At 32.9% G+C, this 13,113-nt stretch overlaps 2 protein-coding genes across 5 annotated transcripts in view; one reads left to right on the top strand and one right to left on the bottom strand.

Moving 5' to 3' along the window:
• Positions 1-7,851: 7,851 nt before the first annotated feature.
• The window catches only part of LOC140446886 (alpha-tocopherol transfer protein-like), a 42,355-nt gene continuing 37,093 nt past the window's right edge, over positions 7,852-13,113 (bottom strand). For all 4 annotated transcript variants that reach the window (XM_072539467.1, XM_072539468.1, XM_072539470.1 and 1 more), the window contains one exon: positions 7,852-8,026. In XM_072539467.1, coding sequence (XP_072395568.1) covers positions 7,878-8,026 — 149 coding nt within the window. In that variant the 3' untranslated portion in view covers positions 7,852-7,877. The remainder of the gene's footprint in view (positions 8,027-13,113) is intronic.
• On the top strand, positions 8,658-10,151 carry LOC140446885 (uncharacterized). The gene is made up of 3 exons (XM_072539466.1): positions 8,658-8,908; positions 9,169-9,261; positions 9,516-10,151. The coding sequence occupies exons 2-3, from the start codon at positions 9,237-9,239 to the stop codon at positions 9,926-9,928; spliced, it is 438 nt and encodes a 145-aa protein (XP_072395567.1). The 5' UTR covers positions 8,658-8,908; positions 9,169-9,236; the 3' UTR covers positions 9,929-10,151.

Genomic DNA, 13,113 nt, shown 5'->3' with positions numbered 1-13,113 from the left:
TAACAGTCATAGTGGCATTTTTGTAAATGTTGTAAATAAGTTCACTATATCCATGGTCAATCCTGCTGTCATTCATTGCTTCTATTGTCTATTTCGATCGTGTCGAACGCTTTATGAAAATCTATGAAAGTGAGGACAAGAGGTTTTTTGTATTCTATAGATTTTTCAATGAGCGTCTTTACTGTATGGAGGTGATCATTGGTACCGAAATTTGATCCTGCTGATATGATTGAAGAATCCTGCCTGCAAGTGCTACTTTCATAGAAATCTAATTATTTCTCCAATCTTGATGTCCTTAACATAATGAAGAACTTGTATATGTGGTTCAACAGGCTAATAGGTCTATAATTCTCTAGGTCCGTTATTTATGTAAAGTAATGGTTACAGCATTGTTCCACTCTTTGGGCACCTCTCTTTGCTGCAAACATAGATTAAACAGTTTCCTTAATTGATAGCATATCTCCTCCATATACGATAGCTTCTATTACAATTTCATCCTTTCCTGGGGCTTTGTGATTTTTCATTTTTCTTAACGCTTGTCTAATCTCATCTAACTTTATTTCTGGCATTAGTTCGGAACCTTAATTCATGATCTTCTTTGAAATGGCTGTTTGTATTCCTGTTTGATCTTTTCGTCTACTTTCATATAATTCCTCGTAGAACTTTTCGACGACCTGTATTAACTCGTCTCTACGTGATATTATTTCATTTTGCTTGTTTCTTAATTTATGGATTTCGCATTTCCCATTCGTTAACTTTCTACGTAGAAATTTTAAGCTGGTATTTTCCTGTATAGTACGTTTAATATGATCGGTTTTAAATTTCCTTAAATCTCTCCTAATTGCCTTCGAAACAGTTTTATTCATTTCTATTAGAGTCTGGCTGTCTGCATTCTCATCGCTTCTCATTTGTCTTCTGTGATTTAGCAGCGTTTCAGTATATGGACTTATTTTACTATTTAATTTTCTTTTAGGACAGTGCACTCGGTGACTTTCTTGTACGGCGTTTATGATGCAATTATTCAAGTCGTTACGATCGTTCTCGGAGGTTTCATGCAGTAGTAGCTTATTATTGATATGTGCCTGATATTGGTTGATATCTAATGCGGGTATCCAGATACCATGAGATTTATTTTTAATCATTATGTTTAATTAATTGTTTTTCGTCACTTATGACGTAGTCGATTTCGTTCCATGTTCTACCGTTTGGACTTTTGCAGGTCCGTTTTCTGTGCATTTTTTGTAAAAGAAACTGTTCATATTGAATAAATTATTCTGGAATCCTAGTAGCGTTTCTCTTCTGTCGTTTCTTCCTGGCGAACCGAATTTTCCCAAGGATGTTTCTAGCTCTGCTTCTTTTACACATATTTTTGCGATGACATCGCCACATAGTTGATATCTACTGTTCCACTTCAGAATAAGATATGCCACTCTAGAGGATATACTTTGGATGTTTACTATTTTGTTCGCGTTCCAACTGATGTAGTTTCAGAGACAGTCTGATAGAATATATACCCTGATTTCAGTGTTTTTAAAGTTTCACCTCTCTTTCTATTTTCGCTGATACCTATGACATCTCATTTAATTTTATTCATTTCAGTTTCCATTTTTGTGATTCTCTCCTCGGATAGTAGACTTCTGGCATTGTATGTACTAACGTAAAGAGTTGTGGGGTTTTTGGGTTTCCGTATAGTCAGCTTTTTGTCTCCCACAGAATCCTTGGGACAGACTAATAAATCAGTGTGAGATTTTGGACGCATTCTACTCACCTGGGGTAAATCAGTATTTGTTTTAAAATCTGACATTGCGGTTTTAACCCTGCATTGGTGTGGTGCCTAAAACTTACGTGTCTGGTGTGGTGGGGTGTGACATACCCCATAGCAAAATACGTCTTGGAAAACTCAATACTTGAGTATCTGCATCAAAAGTATATACTTTTCGTTTGAAATAGTGCGTATTATTAAAAAAATTGAAAAAGTATTATCAGCTCAAACAATTTATTGCACAGTTCAAAAATAGCAGAAATAGCAACTTAAAATCATTACATTTTTCTGAAATGAAATAAAAGAACTAAAGACTTCTGAACACAAAACACAACACAATTTTCTTTATTGACTTATAAACAAATAAACATTATAAAGAATAATACATACATCAACAAAAGTTACAACATCATTTACTGACTTTCCTCGTTGACGCAACTATCGCATTTGAAACATGCTTGTTCTAAACAAACAAAATGTCTGCAATCATACCACACGTAGCGACTTTTTCTGTCTCTTGTTCTGGGACACACTACACATCTACCTTGTACTTTCTGATACATGATTGTGATGAACCAACGGTTCATCACAATCTGCAGTCTTATAGCCCGGTGTCTCACGCAGTTTTCTCGGCAACTGAGGATTGTGTTGTCTTTCTTCCAAATAATCTGTTATCAGTGACAAAATATAATATTTCATACTTATTATATTTTCGGCGCTTCAGAATATAGTCATTATTGTTGATCTTATAGATTACTTGGGAGTTAATTCCATACATATTCAAGAGCGCATAGAATACCGTCAACGGCCACCTTCTGCTGTTTCAGGAAACGTCGTATGTACCTGATAACTGGTCAACGGTGTCAACCCCTCCTTTAGTAACATTGTAGAATGTGACTATTTCTGACTTCCTAGCGTTTGCTGTAGATGAGTCTATTCTGTCATCATGGTGTAGTGTTGATAACAACAGAACATATTTGTTTTTCTGTGGGATATAGGATACTAAGGTTGTATTTTTTTGGAAACCCAAAAAGTGTAGAATACTGTTCTTGATTTTTTGTGTTGACCATTGTGGAAGGAATTTGCTTCTTGTTCTTTCGGACAGTACCCACAGATGTTAATTGGTGTTCTTCAAGAAGTTGTTGCATTAATGGATAATTAGTGAACCAATTATCGAATGTGATATTTCGTTTGCTGCCAGGCACTGGTGAAATCAATCGTAAAACTACATCTGTAGGCTTCATACTCAGTTGGACCAGGTCCAAAGGACCAAAGGCCCAAAGGACCATCCAGTTGAGAACCACAATAAATTTCCAAGTTTGTAGTATAATAACATATTGAATCGACTAAAGCACCTGCCACGAAATGCCTCCAATTTGACTGAAAATTGTCAACTACTCTTTGATTCTATCTACGCGTGTAGCTCCATTGTCAAACTGCAAGCACATTAGCAGAAATTGAAAGCGTTTTAGAGACATAGTTTTCTTGAATATTGGCATTTCTGTGCCGTCATTTGCCCAGAAATCTTCAAGGTTTCGCCGGGACTATCGATGAATTCCTGCTAAATAAAGTAATCCAAATAAAAAAAATTTCTTGCTCGGAGGTCACTTTTACTACGTATTGATGATCATCGTTGCAAAAATTCACTTACTGAATTGATTTTCTCATTAGTATGTTTTACAATATCAACAATGAGTATGTCACCCATGAAAAGCTTCCAACAATCAATTGCAGTTTTAGCTTCTTTATCGCGTCGTTTCACGCGAGGCAATTGAGAAATTATATTTTTGGCTCTAGTGTGAACCAATCGTAGTTCTACCTTTTTAGCCCATTTCGTCACTTTATCTCTACCCCAATAATATCTAGCAAATGTACTCGCATCATCTCCATTCTCTTGTTCACTTTCATCTTCCTCGCCATCTTGTTTTGTGTCTGTGTCATGCGAACTTTCAGTAACATTGTCGAGCTGCACTTCGTCTTCGGAATCAGGAATAGCCTCATCTTCATCACTTTGTACCTCTTCCCAGAATCTTAGCAACCTTGCTTGCTCTTGTTCATAACTACACATATTCATAACAAATTTTGAGCACAACAACCAGAGTAAAAACAAAAAAATCACGTGAAGTTCGGAAAAAATGTCCAGGCATCAACAATGATTAACTGACTGACGCCAGAGGTGTGGTGGGGTGTGACATACCCCTGCAGCATATTCTGACATCTATGTAAGTGGGTATTGAAGAAATTATGAAAGTAACAATGCTTCTTGATAGAGTGTTGTTATAGTAACAGCTACTGAACAGTAGAGGGCGGTAAGATGCTGTTTTTAAGAGAAAATCCATTTTTTGCATGCGTGGGGTGTATCACACCCCACCACACCAACGCAGGGTTAAGGGGTATATTGGCATTTAAAACACCATGCCTGCCAGACGGGTTGGTGAGTGTTCGCAGTATCACAGCCGGTTAAATCAACTTGATTGCCGCCTGTGACTTTGTGGTACCGCACCTATCAGGAATAATAATGTCAGAAATCAAAAATTTAAATACAATTCCAATTACATAACGTTTAAAAATATGCTTAATAAATATAAAGAAGACTTGATTTTTGCTAGTATTAAATTTAATTTTCTTTACATTTAATAAATATGATTGGTTAATATAATCTTTTATTTGTCCTGTGAAGGGCGGATACAGAAAAGGGGGCCATGGGGGTCATGCTCCCCCTCCCAGAGAATTTAAAAAAATTTATTATATATTTAAATATTTGCAATTCAAATGTTTTTAGTTTCAAATACATATCCCTCTTGCCACGAGAAACATTTTTTTAGTTTCATTTGAAGTACATATCCCACTTGCCACGAGAAAGATGTTTTTATAAGCTATGCGTGTATAAAGCAACCGCCCTCTGTTGGAGAAAACAACAGACTGAGCGACACTGAAAAGTAATAGAGCAATTTGCATATCAGCGAGCCAGACGACTCGAATTTGTTCTATTAGGTTTAGTGTACAAGAATAATTTTTCTACTAGACAAATAAAGTAACTTGACCAATATTATTCGTCTTTTATTTATGCTATTTTAATTTAATAAACTAAACTACACTTCTCTTTTTGCACTTGTTGGACTTCATAGGCTTTTCGGTTAAAATTTGCTGATTTTTCGTTGCTAGACAAATAAAAATTCTTTATTAATGATAGGTTTTAAATATCTTTATGGCACTCAAAAGTCTATGAAAAGTGCCTAAAATTCTGTTATTTACTGATTGTGTTAACGACCAGGCCTCGTTAGCTTTCTACAGACAGCTCTGCCACAAACAAACCAGTGAGTAAGTGTGTGAGGACATGGCAGTGGCGGCCACTACCATTTCGGCGTTGCTATCGTTCCTTCAGACGTTTATACATCTTCATCCAATTTCAGAACTGATGTATTGCACTAAAATTCCGTTATTCATCGTTTGCGTTAACGGCCAGGCCTCATTGCAGTTTAACAGTCTTAATCATCCTCGAACCAGTTGAGAAAATAGTTGCGACTATTTCTTCGTGTGGACGAACAGGTATCGTTGTTCATCCACCTCATATTCAATGAGATTGGGAAACCGCAAAAAACAACCAATCTCGTCCTGTCTGGGGTAAGGATAAGGATTTGATTAGAAATGGGTGCGGAATGCTAGGACTGAAAGGAAGATGAAGTTTTTTTTTATTTTTTGTGTGCGGGATCGTACGTGACTGTAAGAAGAACAGGAACTTTTTACGGCCTCTTGTGTGGAACGTAGCCGTTTATAACTTTGAAGGTAAAAACTTCCTGTTGAGAAAGTTTATTCTCTTAATAATAGTTGAGACTTTCGAGATATTATGAATTTTACGGGAGGGGAATCTCCAGCCTTTGTAGTTTGCACTACGGAAGATTTCACGTTCGGTTCTTAGAATTTTAAATGGCTGGTATCTTTTCAGTGGGCAGTATATGTTCGATTTATACTCTATGACAAGCTATGCCCCTCTCAATGTTTTTTCTAGTTACCTCCACCAATAATTAAGTTTTAAATTAACAAATATTTGTTCAGTGCACTATGAAAGTCGTTCCTGTCGAGATGTTAGTAAAAAATCTAACGCGGTCCCAATTACGTAGTTAAGAATTTTGATTAATGTAATATTATATTTTAAATATTGTTTGTAAACAAGACTTAATTTGGACTTTGTTGTTGTCTGTGATGGTGTATGAAAGGGAACACCAACGTTTACTAGCCCTTTGGGAGAGTGTAGAAGATGATCTGCAACAAAATGAAATCGATCAGTCGGACACAGAATTTTCAAAAGCCGCTTTACGTGACTAAGTAGAAGAATAGTATGCTTATACCCATAAGCCTTAATAATATAGAGGACATTATATTTAAAAAAAGGTAGTTTTGGTCAATTTTCAGATCACCAGAAATGGTAGTAGGCTCTAAATATTTTTAAATAATTGTTCATATCCTCATATCATAGATTTTTAATAAATATGTCAGGTTTCTCTAAAAGTCTAACTAAAACTCCAAAACTGATCCCGAAAAAACCCAAAAAAATCTGACGCCGAAAGTATCGAACTTGATGAACGACGAACTTTATATATGAATACAAAAAACAAATATTCTTATAACATAAATTCAAGTTGATCCCTTTTCAGCACATTTTGCACACCTTTTTTGCATAACTCTTACTTTCTCACTCTTTTTCTGACGTTTTGTCACAATATGTTGTTTTACAATTGACGGCTCTTCAGTTAGTTCTGAAGTCAACATATCTCTAATGACTGACAAATGAAACTCATAGAAGCTGATTTGTTTTCCGGATTATTGCTTATACAAGATGTGTGCATTTTGACTATCGGCTCTGATTTCATTTTATGGATTCCTTTTTTAAAAACAGTCTTTTGCATATTATTTCTAGTTTCTGTCGATATGTAAACGACGTATTTTTTCCTTGTATCCTTCCACTTTCCAATTATGGTACACCATCTCTGTATTTTGTAACGGTTTCACCGTTGATTATTATTTTTTGTGTAATATGTTTTGGATTATTTTTTCTCTAAGTCTAAGAGTGTCAGTACAAAGGGTCTAGCATCCAGAAGATTCTTGGCTAATTCTAAAGAACTGTAGAAATTGTCAGTAGTCTTGAACAGGTATCAGTCTTGAACAGGTAACAGTGATGTCGTCGAACGTATAGCCAAGCTGAAATGGAATTGGGCAGGTCACATAGCGAGACTGAAAGACACAAGATGGACCAGAAAACTAATTGACTGGCGCCCAAGAGAAGACAAACGCAGCAGAGGACGACCACCAACACGCTGGATGGACGACATTGGACGAATATCCAAGAAATGACAACAAGAAGCACAGAACCGTGAAGAGTGGCGAAAAATGGGAGAGACCTATGTCCAGCAGTGGACAGAAGAGGTTGCATGATGGTGTAGAAATTGTCCATGTAAACAGCATGAGAAACATTTAGTTTTTCCTGTAATAAATGCAATTCTAGATTCCTTTTTCCATTCCTTTTCCAAAGGTAGATATTGCATATTCGTTGGATTGGTTTTAAAGAGGTAATATTCTTGATTATTGTTAAGTTATTTTCCCATTAATAATTTGCTATTTTCTTTTTACGCATATAATCCATATTTATTAGTAGCAGAAATACATATCAATCCTGTCTACTTAGCAATAAACTAAAAAACCATGAATTCCTAATATTTAACATAATAAAACACTGATACATTATATCTGAGTGTATTTTTAGAAACAATATGCGAATTGGAAAGGAAGGACTTCTAATAAAAAACCAGAGTCAAAAATGTATGAAGTGAACCTTTATCTAGGTGCCTGCAAAACAAGAAGTAATTATGCGTAGAGCTGACTGGCAAAAGAACCTATTTATTTCCACAATTTGTGAACGTGAAGGCGGCAGTGGCACCTTACTGAAGTAAGGCGAAACACATTTTGGCGATAGTTTCACCATATTCACGCACGCAAAATGCCTTTTGGCGACAGGTGGCAGTGATTGTCTTAAAGAGTAATTACTAAAACTACGAATATGAATAAAACCTAAATTAATGAATAGAATTAATATTTTTTGAGAATGTTTATTATTTCCTTAGTCAATATCTAATTGTTTAAAATTTCCGTAGTATCCCAAAATTTCAGAGTTTTCTAGTGGTTTTTGTCGTAAAGCTTCATTTATTTTCATGTGGTGTAATGCATCAAATCTATCACCGTATTCTTTAAATTTAACTTTCCATAATTCTGAAAATAAAATTATATTACTTTTTAGTTTTGCACTGTTTAGATTAAGATATTAAAGATATTTTTCATTTTAGACAATATTTCAAATTAGGGAATATAAGAATTTGTTATTATTTGAGATGAAGAGTAAAATAAAAGTCGTTAGATAATTTTGAAGTATGTAAAAATTTTAATTCCTAGCTGAGCGCTTTCGGCTTACTAATCCATCCTCAGAGCTATGGTCAAGTTTTAAAAACCATCACTACCGTAAATTGTGGAGAAATTGATCACTCTAAATTTATTCATTCCAAAATATGATAGTAAATTGTAAAATTCACTTCATATTTTTTACTAATATGATTCAACAAGAGCTATTAAACATTTCTCCCTAAAAAATATTTTTTTGATTAGACTTTTAAAGACTAAAGAATTCAAACAACTGGATGAACAATTTCATACCGTGAATGGGGTGAAATTCATCACCCCTGTTTAAGCGAATAAAAATATCATAACGTCGGTCCAATTCCAAAACCGCGAATGTGCCGAATTGCCCATTTCCGCTTTATGTTATCAGCGTCTGTAATTATGTTCATAGTATACGGTGACAGAAGCACGAAAGTGTTGACCTATCCCCTCTGCCCCCCTCAACTGGAACGCATTCCACGAAAGCGTCAGTTGGAGATTTACTGCCATACCGAAAAGACGAATGTACCACGTTCGTGCTTTTGACGTTGCAAGTTATTTTACTATTTAAGATCCAAATTAACGAATGTGCCACATTCGTTGTATTGGCAGTGTGAATAATTAAGTTTCAAGGTATTCGTGAATTTAGTGATATTGTTGAAAAATGACTTCAAGGATAGCAAGAATAATGAAAAAGTGTCGATAATTAAAAGATTAAAGGTAAGTAAATATGTAATAGTAACTCTTATAAGGCCCGGTCTTTTCACCTCCGGATAACTAGATATTGGGAAGTTTATCTGACAGATCGGCGTGTCTGTAATCTGTCAGATAAATTCCCCGATAACTAGTTATCCGCAGGTGAAAAGACCGGACCTATGCAACTTATACAAAGTTTTAATATTTTAAGTTGTCATAACTTTGTTCATACACTCTTTTTATATAAATACCTGTGTTATGATTTTTCTTTTTTCTGTTTTCAGATGATCTATTTAACGAAGTTCTTTTAAGAACCACCATCAAGCATCCAGATGTACCTCAGTACCATGTAATGCAAAATGTACAAACATACACAGGTAAGAAAACATTAAAATCTTATTACTCCTATACAAGTTTTTTCAGTCATTGCCAGCAAAAAAATAAAAAAACCTAAAAGCTATGCTATGGCTGGCTTTTGTTTGGCTGTATGCACTTGTCAGCAATTTTCGATGTTGATTCTGAACAAATTGGTCTAAAAATCATGTCTGCATAATTTACGGACATTAAAACGTTTTTAAATGAAAATGGGAATGTGAAGAAACACGCATTCAAAAGTTCATTTTTATTTCAGGTGATATATCTGACCAGCACATGTCAACACCTCTTCTGGTTAACCATCCGAGCAATCTACTCCCAGCTTCGCCACAAACACTACAAGAAGATTTGATTGTGTCTGATTCATCTTCAGATGTCTATGAACCTTCACCTGCGTCAGACATACACAGTTCATTGGAAAGTGATATTGAAGGTGTTGCTGACCGTAAGAGAACTATACTAACAGACATAACACCTAAAAATCTGACGAAAAAAGAATCTATGAAGAGAAAAAGAAACGAGAAGTTGTGGCAGAAAAATGTTAAGAAAGTGAAAAGGCTTAAAGGAGAGTCTTACGTTGGCTATAGGGGAATCGAGGTACCTTCACGGCCTCTTTTGCCAGCACCTTGTCTAAATAAGCAAAAACATAAATGTGCAACCATTGTTTAAATAGAACTAGTTAGCCAACGCAATGTATAAATTTGTTTGATTCTAATTGAGACAGTCACTAGATGTCACCACTCTTTCTGTCTCAATAGATTTTAATATACCATTGTTTGTTTGATATACGTTATACTAGATGGTGCTATGTGAAAAAGTTAAAGACTAAACTTAACGTCCATTTTTGATCCATTGAATTAAATTCACCAGCGTTGCAATATTTCACTGACATAGTAGCAACATGTTTATTTACAAATAAACATGTAAAAAAACAGACCTTGAATAACTTAAGATATTCATTTAAAATAGAGTTATTACTATCAACTAGTAAATATCGTGTCAACTAAAATTGTACATAAACGTACTGTGGCTTCTAAATCTTCCTATATCTAAATAAGTTTAAAGAATTTAAATATTTTATTTTATTTGGAAGTGTATTACAAAAATTTGGTCCGAGGTAAGTAAAACATTTTAATTCTGTGTGTTTAAAATAAAAAACATTTGTATGAGAAATGAACAAATTAGGTATTTAGAAATAAATTTTAGCGGATAATACATACATTCGATAATATTTGAAAAAAGTGATTTTAAATTAAAATAATGTTACTTCCATAATAAATAAATCGTTTTTTACAGATGGCTGGAAATATTTTTGTTGTTATTACAAATGTGGTTTATCATCATACAAAATTCATGGCTTAAGAATGTTCAGATTTCCGACAAAAAATCTTTCGGCTTGTCAAACATGGATATTACACTCTGGTAAGTAAATAGAAACTTTTTTTTATATTCTTTTATTTTACACCGTTTCCGTTATGTAATTAACTTAAAAAAATGTTTATTTTTTTTTTTCATTCATCATTTGAATTTTACGTTTTCGTTGGTATTATAATTATGATATAATAAACTTCGGAAAAACAAATTATTGAATAAATATCAAGTTAATAAACATAAACAAAATATTAGATATTTAAATATGTATTTCTTTAGCTACCTATTTTTAGTTATTATACTGAAAAGTAGAAATAAGTTCATCTTTATCGGAGAACTAATTTATACACCAGTCCATCTGTAAAAAAATCATTGATTACACGTAAAAATCTTATAAAGATATTTGAAGGTTCTAAAAGATATACGAGTGTTAGTTAATAATAAATCTGTGAAGACATACAGGTATTTTGGTTTGTTTTTGTTTAAACAATTTTAAAAAGTGAGAGGTCATTCTTTTGCTTATAAAACGTTTTTTATCCAGTTTAGAGAAAAATAGTTAAAATAAAAATTGTAGATCTCAAAAAGTTCTTCCTTTTGTGAGTTTCTAAATTAAAATATATAAAGAATTCACCAAAATAGTTGCAAAAAACCCTTGATTTTGCAGAAATTTATAAATTTTAATAACTTTGTTTTTGCATAATGGTATGTAATGTAACTAATAAAAATAGTGACGATTTGTTTATCATGGAAAGCGATTATTTAAACAACTTTTTGTTGAGCTACCCCAGTTAAAAAAAAATTATGTTTTACGTGCCACAGCAGCCAAGATATTGCAAATTTTACAAGCGCGATTTATTTTAAAAAAGTTCAAATCTAAAAAAAAACGGAGCTCAGATGGTTCTCCATTCTACTTTTCCGAAGAGGTATTTTACGAGTACCATCAGTTTAACGGGTTATAAATTTTTACTTCTTTACCGCATATGCCATCTGTAAGCTGGATCGCACAATTCAGATCTTTATTTAGAGTCCCTTCAATTTTCATCTTTTACTGTTAATAGACAATGGAAGTATGATTTTAAGAATAAAATGCTTTGGTTTTAAATATAAAATGCTCTCTTGGCTCTTAATGGTCATAGAAGATTCTTTTTTTTTAGGAAGTGTGTTTTTCATCAGTTTTTCATTAGCCTCTATATAAGTTTGTGGCATAAACGATATCAAAGATATAAATGTTTATAAACAGATTAAATAACCTATAAACTATTTGCTCTGATTGACATTTAGCGCACTGTAATAACTTATTAATTTCCATAATTTCAAGGAGCTATGTTATATGTTTTTGCACAAAAAAGAGTTATTTTAATTTATAAATAACTGCAAAAATAAGGTTTTTTGCAACTATTTCGATTAATAGTTTCTTGTATTTTAATCTAGATACTCTCAAAAGTTACATTACTTTTTATGATCTACAACTCTAAAAAAGCTGAAAAAATCTTAAACAGATATTTAAAGTCTCTAAAAGGTATATGAGGGGTAGCTGATGACAATTATGTGAAGACTTTAGCTAATTTTGCTTTGCTTTAAACAATCGTAAAAAGTGAAAAAAGTTTATGCGCATAAAACGTTAAAATAAAAGTTATAGATCATAAAATGTTCTCTAATATTGATATTTTTATAATTAAAATACATAAAGAATTGACCGAGATAATTTAAAAACCCTTATTTTTAAAGTATAATTTATAAATGTTAATAACTTTCTTTTTGCATAACGATATGTAATACAACTATTTAAAATTATGGCAGTTTGATCCATTGAATTAAATTCACCAGCGTTGCAATATTTCACTGACATAGTAGCAACATGTTTATTTACAAATAAACATGTAAAAAAACAGACCTTGAATAACTTAAGATATTCATTTAAAATAGAGTTATTACTATCAACTAGTAAATATCGTGTCAACTAAAATTGTACATAAACGTACTGTGGCTTCTAAATCTTCCTATATCTAAATAAGTTTAAAGAATTTAAATATTTTATTTTATTTGGAAGTGTATTACAAAAATTTGGTCCGAGGTAAGTAAAACATTTTAATTCTGTGTGTTTAAAATAAAAAACATTTGTATGAGAAATGAACAAATTAGGTATTTAGAAATAAATTTTAGCGGATAATACATACATTCGATAATATTTGAAAAAAGTGATTTTAAATTAAAATAATGTTACTTCCATAATAAATAAATCGTTTTTTACAGATGGCTGGAAATATTTGAATCGCAAACTGCAGAAAGGCAACAAGTCCAAGTTTGCCAATTTTTCAGGAGAGATAAAAAACTTGGTAAACTCAAACACACTACTGGTATTAATTTTTTTGCATTTAAGGATTATGTGATTGGGCATTCTGGACTACTACAGACTTATAAAATATTTAAATATTTTAAGAGGAGAGGGTAGAGAATTTTTTTGTGTTAAGGACATTTTTTTG

Source organism: Diabrotica undecimpunctata, chromosome 7, assembly GCF_040954645.1.
Source record: "Diabrotica undecimpunctata isolate CICGRU chromosome 7, icDiaUnde3, whole genome shotgun sequence".
NCBI lineage: Eukaryota > Metazoa > Arthropoda > Insecta > Coleoptera > Chrysomelidae > Diabrotica > Diabrotica undecimpunctata.
This window is presented reverse-complemented; position numbering and strand designations above follow the sequence as displayed.